The sequence below is a fragment of the Homalodisca vitripennis genome, chromosome 4 (assembly GCF_021130785.1).
Source record: "Homalodisca vitripennis isolate AUS2020 chromosome 4, UT_GWSS_2.1, whole genome shotgun sequence".
NCBI classification, from domain to species: Eukaryota; Metazoa; Arthropoda; class Insecta; order Hemiptera; family Cicadellidae; genus Homalodisca; species Homalodisca vitripennis.
The window spans coordinates 6,373,974-6,396,598 of record NC_060210.1 but is presented as its reverse complement, the minus strand read 5'-3'; the positions used below and the strand labels follow the sequence as shown (position 1 = coordinate 6,396,598).

The following is a 22,625-nucleotide window of genomic DNA, read 5'->3' as shown; positions in this document are numbered from 1 at the left end:
GGAGTGACATGATATTCGGGAGGGATTAGTTTGCGGGTAGAGGCCCTCTTCAGTCAAGATCCATGAGTAACCATTTGTGGGCATTAATATCAGTCATATCCGCTTGAAAGAAGGGAAAGTCCACTCTGAACTCTCCACTCCAGTGGAATGCAAAGGCACTGGTCTATGTTTTGGTTTTGGTCTATGTCTGGTTATGTCTAGGTTAGAAAGAACCTTTCACACTTAGAGAGCCCCGACAACTCCAAAAGTAATTTCCTGCAGTAGACTAGGCCGATCGATTTACTCTTGTACCCCAGAATTTCAATACTTGCGGTTACTGTTGTGCAGCTCCTAGACAACCATAAGGTTGCCCAGATTTAAGTGTAAAATATTTTTCTGTACCCAGTGTAGATTCAACTTTAAGCTATAAAACAAACAGAACTACTGGGGTCAAAATCTGCCTTGTGGTTCCTGGATTTTAGTAATCCAAGTAATGGGCCAGTATATTACATTCAAAAATGTTTACACCTTATTGTATGCAATGCAAGAGTGCATAGCTATAAAAAGAAGGTTTTTGAAGTAAATATTATTAAACATTTTCCATTTTTAATAGCAAATAACAACTTTTAGACAGGATATCTTAATATAGCGTAGCTGGTTATTATTTAAAATATTGGTTAAAATATCTAAACATTATCCATTAAATAAAGTGTCATATTTAAAGAGTAGCTGTTTTATAGTGCTTCTCTGTATAATACAAAATTGAAAAACTAATAACTAAATCTATTGACTGTTACAAAGTGTTCATGCATATTATTCTACAGTGCAGCTGCAACTCCCCTGCTTTAAAATATTCTCAGCTAAAGAACTTAGGCACTAATTGTATTTCTTGGTAGAGTTCTTAACTTTAATTATTCACGGGGAATGGAGACTTGTGGCAGCTTCTTTGTAACAGTCTCTCTAAAGTAACATCTTCGCTTTGACTGAGCATTTTACAGCACAAACATTTTTTTAAATAAAAAAGGACTATACTAATGGAATTACTAGAAACAGTATGATTATACTGGTTTTTACAACAGAAACGAATAATTGCAATACAATCTGTTTTCTTTAACGTAAAACATAAATGATAATTACACTTTTTGGAACAATCGGAACAAATATCTATATAAAGATGAATCTAATAATGAATTTGGTTATTTTCCCTATGTTGCAGCTTTCTTACAGAAATTCCAACTCCCATGTGATGCATATACGAACTATGAAGACTTCTGAAATAACAGCATTTTATTGGTTATATTATGAATTTGTTGATAGTAGGTTAAAAATGCTTTGTAATACTCGTATAAAACAAAATTATAGCAAAATCCAGTTACAACCAACACTCGTACATTTAAATCTACTTCACCATGATCAGTCATATTATATAGCAGTTGATATGTATAAATAAATATATATGTGTGTGTGTGTGTGTGTGTTTTTTTTTAAGAACGAAAGTTTAAGTGTGATGTAGTGCAATGTGCTTAAATCAATAACAAATGGTTCCGCTTTGAACACAGAATTATGTTTAAATCCCATGTAAAATAGTTTATTGTGAACAGAACCTCTAAATTAGTAGGTTTTAGTGATACTGGCTAACATCCAAAAGGAAGCCCATCCTTAACTTATAACCCTCAGATCTGGTTTACATCTTATAGTAATCTAGGAACTATATTCTAAACTTCAGATTCTGGATCTTAGCTCTATAGTAAACTGGCCAATTTAACCATTGTAGTATAGAAGTACCACTTCGATCATGATTTCGTTTTCAGCTTAAGAATAAGAAAGATCAATATGGCACAATAAAGATTTTTAGTTTTGAATTTTCATAATTTATCAGCTATTTTAACTTTCTGGAAATCCTTTTTACTTAACCAAAGTAACATTTTGGTCAGTTTAATTCCCTGGAAAATTTTATCCAATAATTGCTCGTCACATATAAAATCTGAAAATGCACAGCCAGCCCAACCTTTTTGTTACACCCTGTAACTTATATATAATTTCATGAAATTAATTGGTTGCTTGTAAAAGACTATCGTTTATTAATTCACATCCACATAATAACAGAAATGTAAATATCCCAAAATAAATAGACTTATCAGAGTACAATTTTTTCAAACTGTAGCCAATTCTGTAAAATACCAATTTTCTGAAGCTAAAATAATATTGTTGCATTCAACAATGGCAAGTCCTACAAATCTTTTTGCATGTTCTGTCAATAACAATCTTTAGAAATTACGACTTGTAAAAGTGGAGTTTTGACATATTGATGTGGTTAAACCTCTTGTTACTCCAATTGGAAATAACTTACATTTTGACAGTAAATGCTTAAATAATACTTTCAAGTTAAAAATTAATTATAGGAAACCTTAACTTTTGTATGTTTAGCATTGCTCCCCGTTTTGGAGCTTCCGGTGGATAAGATTAAAATTTTGTTTGTAAAATAGCAGATAGAAGGTCATGAATATTGCAATTTGGAAAAATACTAGAATGTTATATCAAATACAATCTTACAAAAACGTTTCTACTAAAAATTAATTTATAATATTCAAAGAATTTTAATATTCATCTTTGAAGGTTAAACATAAATATTTTAACAATTGCACTCGTCCAGTCAATTATCATGTTGCTATATTAAATTCATGTGCTATTGTGTAATGTGAACTTATTGAGAGGAAATCATTTTTCTTGTTTCCGGTTGGTATAGATTATCTCAATCGTAGTATACAGTATATTATTGATTCATATCACTTAAATGTTAATCCATTGCTTTGAGTACCTCAGATGTTTGTATTTTTTCAGAATGGTCTAATTTGATATAGCGTACACACTTATCTCCTCTGTACAATGTACATCTGGAATTTGAGAGTGATTTGGAGTAATAGGAAGCCACTCTGTTCCTACCTACTACCTGTGATTACGCGATATAAGTAGGTTTCGATTAGGTTATCATAAGTATGTTACTTGGTATGTTAACTATTATGTTAACTAACTAGTATGTTAAAGTATGTTAAATTTGGTACTAGTAGTACCAAAGTTAAAGTTAACCTTTACGAGCAATCTCGTGATCTGTGCTCGAATTTGGGTACTATCTTCTTTTTTTATTAAAAAAATGTGTTGTGGCGTTGGACTATATGGTACGTGATCTGAGATCGTTAAAGTACCGACCGGAAATGACAATCGGTGGGAGACTTCTCTTAAAGAGAGAAAAATATCTCTCAAAATAACACTCAAATTCAAGCTCAGATTACGTGAGCGCGTGAATTGAGCGCTTAAATGTTACCTTTTCAATTCACAATAAGCATACATTTCCCTAATGACAAATAGTACTTAGGGATAGAGTGGCTCCAGATATACCAAATTATCAATTTGTGAAGGTCACAATGAAAGAGTTCTCAGATTTAAAAGGTCAGACTGCAGTCAACAATATTCAGATTACAATTATACGAAGGCTTCAGCAATTGGGATTGCTTATCTGTCTCTGCCTTATCTCCAAGAAATGCTGATTACAATTGAGATTGTTGCAGGCAAGGCCGTAGCCAGCGAGGAGTTCCAAGGGTTCCGGACACCTCCCTACAAATTTTTAATTTATTCAATTACTTTTTTAGTAAACGATTATTATTATTTAAATAAATCAGTATTGCTGACATGTACTGCTGAAAGATCGTTCTCAACACAGGTACTGGTCAAGGAACAAAATGGGGCCTTATTTTGTGTCCACTTTGGGAAAATATCAGTTGTCTTCACCCCCTGCCTACCAAATTTTTCCTGGCCACGTTCTTGGTTGCAGGACTCCGATATTCGTTTTTACAGTTTAGTAGACTAAAACAAGCTACTAGATAAGACCTATATCGAATTTAACAGCACACCTTGCTGGGAAAGTCATTAGACTGATTATCTACTAGCCTAGATAGGAATAGCTCAAACCTTACATATATTTTTATTGGTTTCAAAGTAGCCACTTTTGCTCGTTAACCAAAACTCACAAGAATGCATTACTACAGTACTTCATTATTATCATTACTTATGTTATATATCAATTGAATTGATCCACTTTAGACTGCGGCACTTTCCACATGGCCAAAACGTTTAAGAGTTTAAGACAAATTGTTTAATTATTTGAACATTGTTTTAACTGATAATTAACAATCCCACTACTACGTCAGTTTCCAATTGGTTTTACGAACAACTTGCATTATATTTTATTGTTTAATATTTTTGTAACAATATATTCCATAAACAATATTTGAACGAATATATCACAAACATCTGTTCTATATGATATAAAATGATAACATTTCCCTCAATTCCTTGATAAATAATCATGTTTTATCAGAGGAACACAAATAAGACAAGTCCGGACTGACTAGGGTCTAAACATGAACGAACGTGTTGGTGCCTCGTGGCTAAAAACGCCAGTTGGGGCCTAGCTGCAGGGAAAAGATCAGCTCCAACTCAAAGTTCGTGGTAAGTTTCATTTGATATATTGTATATTTTATATTATTAGATTGAAATTTGTGTGTCTCATCAAAACCGGTTTCATTCTGTTGTTACCATAGATAAATATATAATATATTATTTTATTCGTAAAATTAAAAGTCTCCAGGTAATTTTTCATCCAGCAACGTTATAAACCATTCTAGAAATATCGTTTGTGTCTTTATGAAATATTTTTTAAATTTACTACTAAGTATTGATACAAAATTTTAATTACAATATAAATATTAGCAAAAGGAATTTTCTGCTTCTGTAGGAAAATATTCTGAAATTGAGTTTCATAACTGCGACTTTTTGAGGTCTTCTAGTCTAGTCCAATCCCTATCATAGCCTCATGAAATTTTTGTGATGTGATAACATAATTTGTAATTTTAGTATGTAACAGTGCCACGAACATAATTTTGAAACTGTCTTTGTCTTTGTAACTTTTTAAAGGTATACTATAATACTTCAAACCTCAAACAGGATAAGAAGGTAGTTCTATAATTTGTTTCATCTTATTAATAACTGTAAAGGAGTTTAATTTCGAACTAAAAGGTGTTAATGAAAGTATTGAATAAATCGTTCACCCTATTACGTGTTAAGATTGTTTCAATTTAAGTTTTAACAATTAAAAACGTTAACAATAACTTTTAATTATATTTAATTACGTAAGGAAAAAACGATCCGGAAATAAAACTATGCATAACACTTTTACAATAGGATAACATTATAAAAAATAGTTATTTAAGATATGCTAACATTATACACATTCTCTTCTTGCTTCCCCCTCCCGCCAATAAACTCACCAATTCCTAATAATAAGGTATATTAATTACTTGACATCTATTGCAAACTATTACTTTTAAAAAATATTTAGTTGATTGTACACTTTAATTAATATGAACGCTTAATAAGTTTCGCATTAAACACAGTCAAAAAGCATTGTGAACTGCCATTAAATAAAGAATAGAATAATGTGTTTCCAAAATATAATAGACATTCTAAATTTAAAAAATTACTGTAGTGTATACAATAGTAAAAATAAGTTATATAATTATTCCAAATAAATGTCAGTAATCTAAGTCGTTGGATCCAAATACATTTTTGATTGTGGTTAATGCAATATTATTGATTAAGTGTTCGTATTAAAGATTAAATTTATATATTAATATAGCATACATCCAATCAAATATTTGATATTTAAACGTAACATATATCTGTCTAGAACACACTTTTATAAATAAAGTAGTAACATTTCAATCTACATCGTGATTTTCCTTTTAATCGACAAACATTCTTCTTATACTTACGGTGTGTAAATTAAATAAAAAAAACACTTTTGTACAGAGTGATAAAATACTCTAGATTACATACATCAAATAAAGAAGGATACTTTTAATTAATTTTATAGAAATTAATTTTACTTGCGAAAGGATTATTATTCACAATTCTAAATTTCATTATTATGCCCAATTTTCACATAATATATGAATTTCTCCACTTTTTTCCAAAAAGAAATTATTTTACAGAAAAATAATGAAACGTATAGAACATCTACAAAAATATGATATACCTTTATAGCATAAATACACTGTATATTATCCTGAACAATCATTAAGACAGTTTAGACAATCGCATTGTACTCACCTATTAAGATGTTTAATAGTATTCCTCTAATTAATAATGAAGTATAAGTATAGATTTTAACATCTATTTCATACAATTTGCTACATGATTTTTGCCCTTTTTCATAAATTTGTATTAATATAATTAATGTTAGTTTTTAGTTGTTTTAATATCAATTACAAGTATTCCCACCTAGTTTCGGTTCGTAAAATTCACATAAACATTGCCTGATCACAATTTACTTAATCCTCTAACAACCATATAAACCGGTCTCATCCGATAGGATGAAATGAGGCGGTTTGATAAATATTTTTCATTATTAATCGAAATTACGTCACACTTTACGAAACATTTTCCTTTATTTTATATAATATTAATGACATTCTATTACTTCTTAAACCCCTGATTGCATTTTATGACATAAATAAATTAATGTCCAATATAACTATTAGTTTTCTAATAGTATATAAATATTCCAAGAACAAATCTAAAGTCCGAAGTAATAGACACAGCTATGGTATACAGTACGGTTTAATTCATAATACGTATTATTTATACAGTGTTGAACTGAAGCACAACTTGGTATTTGTGTTTAGAACCCATAATAACACGAGATGGAAATAATTGAGTTTAATTTCTAATTATATTTAAATATGTTCAGTAATGACGTAAAGTGCAGCAATAGAGTGCGATTATACCCGCATTTTCTGCACATGTCACTTAGTGCTAATTGGTACTTGCTAGCTTGAATACATTAATAGCTCGTGTATATCAGCTATCATTTAGCAACATAGTAACATGTAACATAGTGTGAAGTGGAAAAAGGCAACGAGCATTGCTTGCCGAATCATGAATGTTACTCAACTATTAACATCCACATAATATTGAATGTTACTCAACTATTAACATCCTCATAATATTGAATACTCGATATTTTTTATTTTCTTTTAATATTGCGTTTTGTTTTTACTAAAACACAGCTTTACTATTTAAAGTTTTTAATTACATTAAATTAATTAAAACAATTAATCCTGTTAAATTGATGATCCCCAAAGCATGTGGAAGGATTTGGTTAACAGTTTAAAATTAAGATTTTAGGTATCAGAAAATTATTGGTTCTTTGCCTCAAGAAGACACTTGTGTTTAGTAATGATAAAAAATATAAAACTACAACATTGGGTTTATTTAAGACTGTTGGACCAATTGGAAGAACTTATAAATATTAATAAATGTAAATAATACATAACATTTCCAATTTATTTATTTTTCGTGCGAGGCCTTTCGAAACCGAATGATTAGGAAACCTCTCGCACGAAAAATAAATAAATTGGAAATGTTATGTATTATTTACATTTATTAATATTTATTGGGTTTATTGGTAATCATACTAATAAAAAGAAAATAGTGGCGTGAACACATTAGTAAACATACTGCCGACGACCAGTATGCTATCACTTATTTGTGGTACTAGTTCGTTTTATAGGAAACGTGTTATTTTGATCTGACACGTCGAGTTCCTAGAAACACAAGCCCAAATTTTATCCCAGGGTTTCTGCACGCTCTCTAAGTTTTGTAACTTTTAAAATGATATTTTCTAAATTAAATAAATACGAATCCATTATATATGTTCATTTAAATTCGAAAACCTTCATAATTCCCAAACGATTACAAATAAAGCAATAGCACTTGGTACATATTTACTGTACCTATACACCTACTTTTTGAACAAACTATCATTTTGTTTGTTGTGTTAGGGCGATGGTCCGCATGGAAATCTTAAATGAGAGCATAGGTTAATTAGTACATAAAATTAAAGTTCTTTATTAGCATTAGTACAATGCCGCAAATCTGACCTCAAAAGGTTTACTCTTAAAAAAATTACACTAGTTTAAAGTTTGAAACATTTACAATGAAGGTTTCTAGGTAGTTTAATATTCTTGTCTTGGCTCAAGTTGAGAAAGTTAAATTTAGTAAATGAATACTAAACTTAAGAAATACTTTTTAAGGTAGTTAGTGACCCTTCACATTCAATGGAGGGTGACGGCCTACAAGGAGAGTTCGGCAAAAAAGTTTAATGTAATAATAGCTCAAGATGTACATCATTATTACGCAGAGATGAATGATAAAGGGAAAACCCTGGTCTCAGATGTTATAATAGAAAGTTCTTAGTTTTAGGTTGAGCTTTTTACTTTAATTTATGTACACTTTTTAACACCCTGTATAAATAACCAGTGTGATAAATTGGAGTCATAAATTTGTATCGCAGTAAGTCTTTTTGAGTGAATAAATCGATTATCTAATATCTGTGGAGCAATGGAATTCTGCAAAAGTGAATGTTTGAATCCGGGGGAAGTATAAGAAAAAGCTTTTAAATGGGAGAATTATGTTGACCAACCTGGAACTGATAATATAATATAAATATTTATATAATAAAAATGTAATCAAACATATTCGCTACCAATATATTATATTGGTATTATATTAATACATTCTATGTATTTTACGAGGTGTATACACGGTATAACAAAAGGGTTGGGCTGGCTCAGAATTTTCAGATCCTATATGATATTCTAAGCTAAAAATGAATAATAGTTTTTCCAATTTCCCCCTCGTTTAGCAGCTATACGCCTTTTTATTTTTAAACAGTTGTATCTTTGTTGCTCTATTTCAGATGTTATTATTTTAGAAAAAAACATTTTTACATTGGGTTTACTGATTCAAAATGGGGGCCATTTAATTTTTATTTTATGAAGTATCTAATAAACCACTATTTTTATCAAAATTTCACGACACAACCAAATTTTAAATAACGTTTCCTTTCCAAGCATACTTTATTTGTAAACATCTGTTAAAAAACAACTATTTTATGGAAGTTTTCCTATTTTACATGTTCAAATGGCTCATAATTTGACAGCATTTGAACAGCTTATTTAAATCAGCTCTTACTGTAATTAAAATACAACACTGAAGCTGACTAATGAGTTATTTTCCATAACACTACCTTAACGAAGTGGAAATTGGAAAAAGAAAACTTCATTATTAGCTTAGAATCACACATAGAATATGAAAACGCATAGCCAGTCCAAACTTTTTGTTACACCCTGTTTTTGTTGGTCAACTACCATAATAATATACAATTTCAAGATTTTTAAATACTCCTAAAGAAAACGTTACTATCACGGACCTGATAGAACCTTCTCATAATTGTGTCGGCCCGTCGATGATATAACTGTTAAAAAGTCATAGAGAATGAAACTTGGTACATAGGTTCCTCTATGTCTAAGAAAATATTCTATTGATTTTATCGTCACAAAGTTAATGGGCAGATAATCCTTTTTTTGTCTGACTAAGGTATAAATCTTGATGGAAAGGACTTCAAAACTTGAAACTTCGGAGTCTTAGGTTCCTTTTAGTCCAAGAAAGAAGAGTCTATTTTAAGATCGAAAGGTCAAAGGCAAGTCCGTACGTTTTCTGTCCGTTTGTCTGTCTGACTGAGCTATAAACCTTGATACAAAGGACTACGAAACTTGAAACTTCGGACACTTTGGTTCCTTTTAGTCCAAGAAAGAAGTGTCTATTTTAAGGTCGAAAGGTCAAAGGTCAGTCCTTACGCTTTCTGCCCATTCGTCTGTCTGACTGAGCTATAACTCGATAGAGAGGACTCAGAAACTTTAAAAAACTTCGAATACTTGGATTCCTCTTAGTCCAAGAAAGAAGAGTTTATTTTAAGGTCAAAAGGTCAAAGGTCAATCCTTACGCTTTCTGCCCATTCGTCTGTCTGACTGAGCTATAACTCGATAGAGAGGACTCAGAAACTTTGAAACTTCGAATACTTGGATTCCTCTTAGTCCAAGAAAGAAGAGTTTATTTTAAGGTCAAAAGGTCAATGGTCAGGAGTTATTCTGTCCGTTCATCTATGACTGATCTATAACTCTCGATAATAAAGCCATAGAGACTTAAGATTAGTTCACAGGTTCCTTTTGAACATGAATACAGACAATTAATTTGATGAATTATTCGAACCATACACTCATTTACTCATTATACTCCTAGCTACTCTTTGACTGCCGTTCCTTGATATTGTGGTAAATTGTGTACTGACAAAAAAATGATAAATTTATGTACAACATTGTTGTGTAGGCCTATGGTTTTACTGTTTTATATTCAATAGTTCAAAAATTATAAATATATTCCCTTATGGTCTGGCATGGTTGTCGTTTATGGTGGGCAATATTTTCATAATATTCCTCGATTATACTTAAGTTGGTACTCTATTAAATACTAAATACATTAAGAACTTATTACTGCCCCTGGGCACAATACTAACAATCCACTTCACAAAAATATTATTTGTTTTATTATAACGTTTGGAATTATCCACAGAAAGCTTCTCGAACATGGCGGTTTGCGGATTCAAACGAACAGAGTATTTACTAAAGTAAATCTGAATTGAACATTAAATGATTTAAAAACTGATATATAAAATTACACGCCCAAGATAATGGCTTTTCGATCTAAATAACACGACTAACTCCGAATGTTTTGAACAATCCAATCAAAAATAAAAATTAAGATAATAATTTAATAGCAAGTGTTTTCACCTAATAATAAAGTCTAAAATTACATAGTCCAAATCTGCACATTTTTAACCATTTCTATCTTGTATATAAATATGGTCTTAATCGGATTAAAAGTTTCCGAGTTATTAATTTTCTAAAGTGCCTGTAACCATTTACGATCTTAACAGCAACAAAATGAAAGTTGTTGTTTTTAAATGATTGCTTTATATGCCTAAACGAAAAACCAAGCTACACTTTATAAATATATAATAATGTTGTATATATGTTATATAATGTTTTACATCTATACTTGTGTGGAGAGTAGTAGTAGTAGTAGTATTAGTAGTGGTAGTAGTAGTAGTAGTAGTAGTAGAGTACTGGCAGTACGGCAATTTATACTTAAAACCAGCGAAATCAGCGGAGTATTACAAACGTTGAACACACGTAATGACAAATATTACTGCCCTATAATGTTATATTTTACTAGCTGTTACCCGCGGCTTCGCACGCAAATTTCAAAATCAAAGTAAAAGCAATACTTAGTAAAGGCACTTATTTATATATTTTTCAAACCCAAGTAGGCATACTTCAGTTACATATTATTTCAGCGTTCATGGTTAAGAGTATAAAAGTTTAGGAACTGATTCGCATATCAGGTGCATGAACTTTTCTTTTCAGATTTAATTATATTTTAAATGCCACATATAAGTTTGACTTGTAGCCCAAATCAAGAGAATGCAAATAGTTTTGGAAACGTAATTCGACCACAAAGGAGGTTTTCCTCCAGCCCTTTTCATATACTTCACGTCTCAGATATGTGCCGTAGTTGAGTTTGCCCCTTAGTCCCGATGGAGTACGGGCATATATACAGGGTGAGTCTGACCACCCGTGCAGTATTTACAGCTGTCTTAATAACTGACTTCCAAACTTTTTCTATCTCTTTTCTCCATAATTTGGCCTCTCCGAATCCGTTAAAATTATTTTTAATTTTGAAAAATGCCCCTAAAGGGCCCCAATTTGGGGGGTAGGGTACTTTTTTGGGGAATTTTCAAATGTAAACATGGGTCATGTGATACATCAATTTAAAGGTCTTATTACACCGAACATTTTGGCGCAAACAAAAGTTTAATTATCTTTAACCGTATGTACAGGGTGTACCAAAACGTTTTTGAAATAGGACTTTAAAATAAAGTACCGTGTTACCCTACCTACAATACGGAACAGCTCCAGATTTTTTTCCTAACTTGCTATTGACCTATTTTTCCATGAAATATGTGGTACGGGCATTTTTCACTGGATTTTTAATTTCTAAATTTCAAAAATATTCAAAATTTAAGAATACAAAAAATCCTAAAACTCAAAATTCTTAAATAGCAACATATAATAAATTTTATATCAAATAAAAGGTCTTTTTAAAACAAACTTTTTTTGTATTTAACTTTTTTCCCTTATCTCTTACTGTTTCAAAATGGCAGCCGAAAAAACTGAATTACGTATATATCTGTTTACAAAATGTAACAAATTATTTTTATTTGAACAAACAGGTTTTTGTGATTAAATAAACAGAATTTGTTATGAAATCAGGCCAAAATTAAGCATGTTTTAATTTTCTAATGTGGCCCCAATATTTTTGTAGTAGTTTCCATGTTATCTTTTAAAGATAACATTGATTCATGTATGCACAATCTCAATGCAGTCTTGGACTAGAAAGGTACTTTGTACCACCCTCAACAGGCTTATCACTTGCGGTAAGCTGGCTAGACATCTTTATCTGACAAATGTGATAAGGCTACCTTAGTCAGTTCATTGGTGTCTGCTGTTAAGGACAGCTTGTGGTTTTTCGAAATGCCGTACACAAATGCAGAGGCATTCGATATGCTAATGGTGTTAGGCGAATGTTTTCAAAACTATGTGGCTTCTGCGAGGGTATATGCCGAACGGTTTCCAAATAGAGAACCTCAGTCACGAATGGCCTTTCAAAGACTTGCTATTCGAGTTCGTGAAACAGGACAGGTACAGCCTGACAGCAATAAGGGAAAAACGCTTGCAAGGCCTGTAAGAAGTGATAGGGCACCAGAAGTATTGGCGGCAGTGCAACTAAACCCAAATGATTCTTCCAGAAGAAAGCTATTGATTCTGGTATGAGTCAAAGTTCAGTGGTGAGGATCCTGAAAGACAATAAAATGCATCCCTACAAGATGTCCCTGCACCAAGAACTTCATGGTGATGATGGCATTCAAAGAATGAATTTTTGTTTGTGGGCAAGAGAAAAGTTGCTTACAAAATGACCATTTTTTTCGCAATCTACTATGGTGTGACGAAGCTACATTTCGGAGCAACGGCGAAGTTAACCGTCACAACATGAGGTACTGGGCTCATGAGAATCCCCACTGGATACGAGAGGTTGACAACCAGAGGTACTGGACTGTGAATACTTGGTGTGGTATTGTTGGTAGGAGAAATTGTAGGTCCTTTTTTTCTTTGAAGGACACCTAGATGGAGAGACTTATAACAATTTTTTAATTAATCACTTGCCTAACTTATTAATAGATGTACCTGACGAAGTTGTTGGCAATATGTGGTTTATGCACGACGGTGCTCCGGCTCACTACTCGCACAACGTGCGACAAACGCTTGATGAACAATATCCTGGAAGATGGGTTGGAAGAGGTTGGTCCAGTTAACTACCCACCAAGATCCCCTGATTTGACCTGTATGGACTTTTACTTTTGGGGTAGGCTGAAAGACTTAGTTTATGTTTTACGACCGACAACACCCGAAGATATGATGCAGCGAATCCGGAATGCTATAAATCAATCAGCCACGAAGAAGTGTTGCGAGCTGTAGATAGCTTAAGTTCCAGATTAGAACTGTGTTTAGCAAATGGACGGACTACAATTCGAGCACCTTTACTAGCAAAATCAATGAAAGGTAAGATTATGGCTAGTTCAGAGGTCATTCAGAGCTATTAAGCAAATTAAAAATTAAAGGACATATTTTTATTTCATATAATTTAAAATTAATTTGTTACATTTTGTAAACAGACATACGTAATTCAGTTTTTCGGCTGCCATTTTTGAAACAGTAAGAGATAGGGAAAAAAGTTAAATACAAAAAAAGTTTGTTTTAAAAAGACCTTTTATTTGATATAAAATTTATTATATGTTGCTATTTAAGAATTTTGAGTGTTAGGATTTTTTTGTGTTCTTAAATTTTGAATATTTTTGAAATTTAGAAAATCCAGTGAAAAATGCCCGTACCACATATTTCATTGAAAAATAGGTCAATAGCAAGTTAGGAAAAAAATCTGGAGCTGTTCCGTAATTGTAGGTAGGGTAACACGGTACTTTATTTTTAAAGTCCTATTTCAAAACGTTTTGGTACACCCTGTACATACGGTTAAAGATAATTAACTTTTTGTTTGCGCCAAAATGTTCGGTGTAATAAGACCTTTAAATTGATGTATCACACGACCCATGTTTTACATTTGAAAATTTCCCCAAAAAGTACCCCTACCCCCCCAAATTGGGCCCTTTAGGGGCATTTTTCAAAATTAAAAATAATTTTAACAGATTCGGAGAGGCCAAATTATGGAGAAAAGAGATAGAAAAAGTTTGGGAGTCAGTTTACTAAGACAGCTGTAAATACTGCACGGGTGGTCAGACTCACCCTGTATATATATATAAACTTATGTTGTCACAGTTGAGTTTACATTATTGCCTCGAGCAAGAGAATATACATATTTAGGTCTCGTAAACCTACTTTGGAGAAAAAGCTACTACCGTTATAATATATTTCCAGTCCTATAGTATTTGCCTTTTTATCTCGATAAATAAAAATTATATACATATGATTCGCTGGGAAGCCAATATCTGTCAAATACATATACTTGCGTTATAAGGGGAATATTCTAGGAAGTTCATGGAAAATTTAAAAACAATCGTTTATTAGGTTTTACGTTATATACGGCTTGTTGTTTTTCGGACTCTAATCTGGGAAAGAATATCTTGATAAGGCTTGTTAGTGTTCATTCATCTCCGTTCATTAAGCCACTGTAAAATGTTGTATCATAATAGCTCGAGTACCTTATGTAAAACATTCACTGATTTGTTTGTATTCTGATTAAGTGGTACAATCTGGAATAAAATTTTGATATTAGCTTCTTATATGTTGTCTTCATTACGTTACCCATCATAACTGTTCTAAAATTCAAGTGTAGGCAAATATTTCTTTGATTAATTATAGCTGAAAGTGTCAACAGCTGTTTGATAAAACATATTAAACGACCATTTTGCAGAATTCTAAAATATTCCAGGTAATATTGCAGATCTTTCTCTTTATAGAAACCTCCCTCGGATTTCAATGAATATTTTACAAAATGAATTAGCCGAATTGGTTCAACCGGTCTCTAAATTAATACTTAGCAAACATATTTAAAAATCAATTTTTGTTTATCATGTTAATAATAATAATGTAGTTTTATTGATAATAAGCACGGGGACTAGATAAACTTCACTTCTGTTTGTCTTTATATCTATCTGTCTGATTTTAAACTGCACAAATATCATTCTGGTATACATTATTATTGCATTTAATTGGTTTTAGTTTTATTTTATTAAAATGGCGTTCTTATTATATTTCTTTGTAATTTAATTTTAAATAAACATTATTATAGTTTAAGACATGCTTAGTCAAACAAATAATTAATAAAAAATATTTCAATATTATACAAATGTAAACTGTGAAAGACTTTTATAAATAATTGTGACTAATCAAATTTTAGTAAAACTTTAAAAGCGTATGACTTTTGAAAAATAGTTTTATAGCGTTAGCGTAGCATATCATTCGTGGGGTATTTCATCAAATCAAATGTTTTATTTTGCCATATATAGCAATGTATCGTCATGTATAGCAATATTATCAAAGTACTGCTTTAAATTTTAAAACATCCACAACACAATGAAACTCCAGTCAAACCTTTTCTAGCATTTGATTGCATTTGATATTTTTCTGTCTGTCCGTACAAACTCCTCGTATAGACACGAAGCTCATCAACAGTTAAGGGTTTATAGGTCAGTTCGTTTTTAAAATATCGTGCGGAAAGACAGAAAAATACGTGACAAGTTATATAAAGAAACTAAACTGAAAATTTTGCAATAAACTCCATTTCTACAAGAATGTATTCTATGATGCTTAATTTTTGTGTAAACTTCTTTGTATGAGTGCCTGTCCACTTATCTCTTTGCCGCATCTCGAGATGAAATGAGTTTTAGATTTGATTTGTCCTTAGCGAATCCTGTTACGACACGTGGTATGGCGTATTTATGCCTAGTAATAATAATCATAATTAATATTATTTACAATGTGTAAGTGTATTCGTATAGCAATGTTTTGCGGTTCTTGATCGAATTCCAGGACACAATCGCGTCCCCGAAAAAGCCACGTTCGGTACTAACTATGAAACACGTATACTCTGTATGAGCTCTAGTCTGCAAACGGCTTTAACCTAAAACATTTATCCGGACATGATGATCTTGAAAACAGTTTTTGAGATTGCCTGTGGAGTGATGTCTTGTTGGTATCACTGCAGTTCCCTGAATCTCTTCGCGTCGTCCGAGTTAGGCCCTTCTTCTTAAGAGTGTCGGATACTCGGGGTTGGTGTCCAAGAAGACGACCTAAATCAAGAGGAGAGGCTCCGGGGTTTTAGACAACGATATGTTGTGATGGTCATAAAAAGGAAGATTTTTTTTCCGTCGTAGAGTCAGCAAGTTAAAAAACAGCCCCCTTCTTCAGCGCGAGGGTTACGTTCTACAAAGACTTTCTGTTCAATTGCATTGAAAATGTTATGTGGGCTCCTCATTCTAGAGTTATTATACGTTATATTGACAATTTAGTAACTCATCAAGGTGATTTTTAAATGGCAAAAGCAACTAAAAGATGCTACCTAATTCTCTTCTACGAAATAATGTAAATGTTGAAATTTCAAAAAAACATCAAGTATAACCTGTACTGATTTAAGAGCGTCATTTTGATGATTTGCACTTTTTTGAAAGAGTTGGTTACCAGATCACTGGGTCAATAATAATTGTGTACACAGTTACAATAAGGAACACTTTCTACTGAGCAAAGTGAAATCATGTTTTACAAATATCTGTAACTTCGATTGCAGTGGGAGTCTCCCAAGATGGAGAGCTTGCCGGGAGAGATGATCGCGGAGATCGGTCTTTACCTTTCAGTGGCAGACCTGGCAGCTTGCAGTGCCACCTGCCGGACTTGGCGGGAGAGGTTCAACGACGACCGGATATGGCGGAGGCGCTGCACCCTCCGACTCGCGGAGTATCTTGAGAACACTGACACCACAGTCCCGCCCGGCTTGCAGCTCACTGAACACGATTCGCTCAGTCCGTTGTGTAAGTGGCGTACAAGGTTTATACGAGAGAATCGCCTGTGGAACAACTGGCGTCAAGGAAACTACACGAGTCATGAAATGGCTCGTATTGATCAAGTAAGAACCCTGGCCTCTTTTTACGGTAATGACTACTTGGTGATTATCATTTATAACGAAGTACAACTATGGAATGTTCGGGATGTGCCGACATGTTTGATGACCAACCCTTGTGATTTGGATAAAACCGTGTATGTAGACCACTTCGAGATTTTAAGAGAGGACAGAATCATTTTTGTGCAATCATCAAAGGTGTCGGTGTTCCGTATGAGTGTAACATCAACCCATTGGCCATTAATCTACACATTTCACTTCGACGAAAGACTTTCGACTGCAGATTTTACTGAAGAGGCTGCACTGTCGCCAAGTGAACACGCGATTATAACAGTGCCAGAATCGTCCTTTTACACTATTACTGGTGATTACTTCGTGGGGGTCGCACCGGGTTATACAAGACTTCTACACGTCTGGAACATCTACACTGGGGAAAAACTTAAGGAGGTTGTCTGTCCAGTCAGTAACCCAAATTCCTGCTTCATAACTCTATGCCACTCTTATAAGCCGTCACCAGATGTCCTGTCGGTTGTCGAGGAGGAAGTGCTAGAAGACAGGGGCCTGATGATAAGGATGCACGTTTACGTGTACAACGCGAGTGAGTTGGTGTTTAGAGAATTCGTAGAAACACGATTAGGAAGGGTGAATACCTTATACCAGTGCATGATCTATGATCCGTACGTCTTCATTAAAGACTTTTTTAATTTGAGTGTATTCAATTATAAAACATCAGCTCTAGTTGATGTCAAGCCTGCTTTAAGTAACCCGATACTCTTCAATGACAACGTTATTTACGTCAGAGAAAGAAAATTGAGGGGATTTAATGTTTCCACCGGCGTAACTAACCAGCTTTCGAGTTTTAACGCGTGCTCTATGTACTTCATTGCCTGTGACAGATTTGTAACCCAAGTGCTCAGTTTCAGAGACTTTGAGGTTTTGGAAGTTGGCAGAAGACAGGCGCGGCGTCACTTTAATTTCGAGTCAAGCAACCGCTACTGGTGGTCGGATAGAGTGGCCATGACGAACAGGATGTACACTAAAAAGATAATGATCGAATCCAACGAGCGAAATAAAAAGCACAACATCTATATCTTGAATTTCTGGTAGAGAATATGAGTTACCAACAAATATATGTGCTGTAAAATAAGTGCATGTGATTTTTAAGATTAGTGTACCTTCATTATTTTTAAATATAATTTCAAAACAATATATTATTAGAATTTAAGTAATCACCAAACACATGTTCACTGTAATAAAACTATAATTTACGAAAAAATGTTCGAAATATTATAGTTAATAATGATATAAAAATCAAGATATCTTTTTTATTATCTTGACACAAGTATATTTATCTATAATTTTAAATGTGTTATTTCATTTTTAAATATTTTATAAGTAAGAAATGTTGGTTTTTTTAAAATATTTTAAACAAAATACGTAGAACTTCTTACTCTTGAATATTAGTTTTGTTGTAAGCAAGTAATTGTATAATTAGCCATAAAAATGTTAAGCCTTATTTAACGTAAGGCTCGATGGCAAAATTTGAAACACTGGAAGTTTTTTTACTGAATCTTAGCAATAACTAGCTGTAGTGTAATGTCATTTCTTTTCTTAGCATTAGCATACCATTAGTTTCGTTTTCTTTCTAAATACTTATTTTAAAACATAAACTATGTTTAAGATCAAGCTTAACTCAGTATTCTGAAATTACTTTGTCTTACAATAATTGGTAATATAATTTTGAAAAGTGTCATGGACAGGGGCAGGTTCAGAAGGGGGCCACACTTTGCTCCTAATAGCTTGTATTTTCCAATTATTTTATTTTATTAGCAAACCATATCTGTTAGAATATTTTGAATAACCTTGTAACTTAATGTTTGGAACAGACTTTTAAATTTCTACTCTGGATCTGCTCCTGTGCAGGATATTATAGAGAATACGGACGGATAAGTTAGTGCTAGTTAATGCCAAAAGGATGTGTTACATATATGGGCTACTGTGTTAAAAACAACATTTCATTACCTTTTAAATAATGCTTTTATATAACTATATTTTATTACCAAATTAAAAGTAATTTTATTACTAACTTAGAACTGTATTTATTTCCCTTTCAATACATAGTGTAAAAAAACAGGCATGTGCTCATGAACGATGGTTGGTAGAATGACCCTGCCGATCAGATCCAAATAGCCTAGTATGGTAAGAGCTGAACCGTTCAAAGAGGTTAGGCCTAATAATAATAATAATAAATATTGATTGCGTTCACAATTTAAGAAAAGACTTTATACAATCTTCGATATACATTTAATAAAGTGTAATTCAACTGTATAAATAAATTGAGACACCTTATTTCATGTTAGAGATGTAGCCTCGAAAAGTGTTTTTTAAATATGTGTAACACAATATGAATACACCTTTTTAACACTTTTTTCAGGTACTAAGTACCTGAAGATGAAATCACAGATTTCGAAATGTACATCGTAAGAAAAATAAAAGTTTAAAAAAAGTGTTAAAAAGGTTTATTCATATTGTGTTATACCTTATTTCATTTATTAAACAGTTGCTGATTACAATCTAGAACAAAACTAAAGGATTGAACCAATTAATTTCAAATTCCTTCCCAGCGGTTCATCATAAACTCTTCAACAGAGTAGAACACCCACGATACCAATAGGTTTCTTAATCGTGGTTTCATTTTTTTTATCTTTTGGCTTACTGTGCGTATTTTGTACGGTTAAATTATTTCCCTTAAGTATTAATACAAGTTTTTTTTTCAATTAAAACAAATTATTATTGACTTTTAGTGTCTGCGTTAGCAGCGTTTAGTTGTCATAATTTAACCAGTTTTACGACTGCAACAGATTTAAAATATTGCAGTTTTTTTTCGGCAAAATTACAATTACAATTTTGGGAATATAATTTTAATAAAAGAAGGCATGATGGATAAGAGTCAAGGTAAATATAAAAATGAATATAAAAGTATTTTGCAACCATTAAAAAAGGGTTGTAATAAATTGTATTGCAATAATGTAACATGCATTTGTTAGTACACGTCATATAACCAAATTACAGATATTTCGTCTTCACAGCAGGACTGTGGGAAATAAGCCAAATGACAACAAAAGTTTTGAAAAGTGCTGATTAAAATTACTTTTTACGCATACCGTAAAGCATAATGTGGTAGTTGTGCCAAATTTAACTGTGATTTACCCATTCAGATTACATGAACTGTATTTATGTTGAAAGATTCCAATTATTCAAGAATATAGCACTGATATATGAGATTTTTAATACAGAAACTAACCTAAAAAGTCGGTTTTGAAGAGCTCTTAACTAATCTCGACTTACTTACGTTGTATAGTCACAATAGTTCTTGTTAAGATAACGAAATATTAAATCAATATTTTATCTGAGTCAAGTTAAGTCAGGGGTTAATTTATTAAGAAAGAAAATTAATTTTAGTTAAAAATATAACTTATTTTTGTGTACTCCCATTATTGAGTGTAAGCGCAGAATCCTATCCACTAAAGTATCTACTGTGTGTTAACTTTATTTACGAACTTCGGATTTGTATTTTTAGTGAGAACCTAAAATCTTTAATTGAAGATTTGCATTGGTTATATGTTTATATGACAACAAGAATGTACTTTTAATGGTACTGTTTTGTACTATTACTTTATTTCTCATGTATAGTTTACAGTCATTCAAAGCTTCCTATAAAATCATCCAATTCCGCAATATCATTCCACAGCATGTGTTGATAAGTAATAAATACTTAATTTACCAATTTGTTAATTCTGCGTTGCCAGATAGGTTACCCATGAGACCAAAGTAACCAGAGTTAATTTTCGATAGAGTTAATATGAGACTCTCATTGTATATGTGTACCATTTTCAATCAGGAACGCTGGGAGGGGGCACGGGCTGAATGCCCTAAGAGCAGCGAACCCGTGATCATTGCAAATACAAGAATTAGGTTCTAAATCAGGACATGGACACGGTTAAGGCGCTGAATAAGGACCTCATTATTCTAAGGGGATGCTTATTCAGGGCGTGGACACGGCCACTGCGCTGATTTCGCGCCCTTTCTCGAGACGTCAAATTTAGATAACGTGCGAGAGGGTGCTATGACCTGGAGGTGCTAAAGCAGGCGCTTCCAACCATTTTCGAGTTTCTATAAACTCGGAATTGACACCCGCTCACTGCGACCGGTGTTACAAATTTCAATTTGTAGTTGAAATTTCCTTTGGAACGTTATGAGACAAATAATTACAATCTTGATTTAATGGCAAGAGATAAAAATGAGGGCTATCCACTACGCAATTCTTCGCATTAATTATGATTTAAGTGTAACTATATAATGTGTTAATATCAAGATATAATTATTCAGGTATAAATATACAAATCTTTGGACCTATTATTTTTTATTAACGGAAATAAACACAAAGGGTTAGGTCTTACGGCTGTTTTACGGGGAAACAAAAAGCTCGTAGCATATTGGACCTCATCTCAAACGAGAGAGAGAGAGAGAGAGAGAGAGAGAGACCCTCAGTCCTCCTTTGATAAGGGGAGGATATGTTAAGTCTCCAAAAAGTACAAAACAGTATTTTAATGGGGATGGCAAAGATTATGTTTCGATATCTCAATTCGTTTGGTATATATCCAGGCGTATTAGGACTTAATTTACACGCTGGTTAGCATTTCTAACTCAATTACATGTTTATTATGTTTTATTACTTTTAATACCAAGTTTAAATGTTTTATAAAATGAGTTCAACGTCAAATTGAGATATTTCTACTTATTTAAATCTGTTTTCATTTTAGCTGAAATTATCTTTAGTAATGTCATGAAACATATAATTGCAATTCTGATTTGATATTGGCAAATCTTTGTATTTAAGTGTATGTAAGTCTGCCCAATTATGTCACTATAGTTTGTTCATATCAAGATATAATTATTCAGGTGGAAATATACCAACCTTTGGACCTATTAGTTTCCAATTGTGCCAATAAAAACAAAAGGGTTAGGTATTGAAGTGTTTTGCAGAAGAGAAACACTACTACTCGGAAAGGTTTTCTGTTAAATGGGATATACTACGAAGTAACTTTGAATTCTATGGACGGGCTATCAATTGTATGTATTAAACAATAACAAGCATTGTAAGCTTACAGTTGCTTCGGTTCAGTGGTCAAACGTTATCTTATCAACCTATTAAAATTGATAGGTACTGTTTTGTCGAGAGGTTGTCTTCCGTTGGTCGCCTGAAATGCTGCAACCCACCGTGTCTTGCAATGCTGGCCAGCATTTGTGATCTGACTTGGATTATTCACTCCAGGCAATGGATAAATATACCAGAGGATAAATAACCATTAATAACGAATGTCCCCTTAGTAATATTCTTCTGCAAGAGACGCATGGAATTAATATAGCAAAATGCAAACTCT

General features: G+C 32.6%; 1 protein-coding gene across 4 annotated transcripts in view; it reads left to right on the top strand.

Annotated features, from left to right (window-relative positions):
- The first annotated feature begins 4,380 nt into the window (after window positions 1-4,380).
- Window positions 4,381-22,625, top strand: part of LOC124358899 — a 59,795-nt gene continuing 41,550 nt past the window's right edge. The window contains exons 1-2 of one of the 4 annotated variants that reach the window (XM_046811150.1): window positions 4,399-4,485; window positions 16,852-19,267. In XM_046811150.1, the coding sequence (XP_046667106.1) occupies window positions 16,867-18,288 (1,422 nt within the window). In that variant the 5' untranslated portion in view covers window positions 4,399-4,485; window positions 16,852-16,866 and the 3' untranslated portion in view covers window positions 18,289-19,267. Of the gene's footprint in view, window positions 4,486-16,851; window positions 19,268-22,625 lie in introns of those variants that run through there. The other 3 variants (XM_046811148.1, XM_046811151.1, XM_046811149.1) reach the window with 3 other exon arrangements.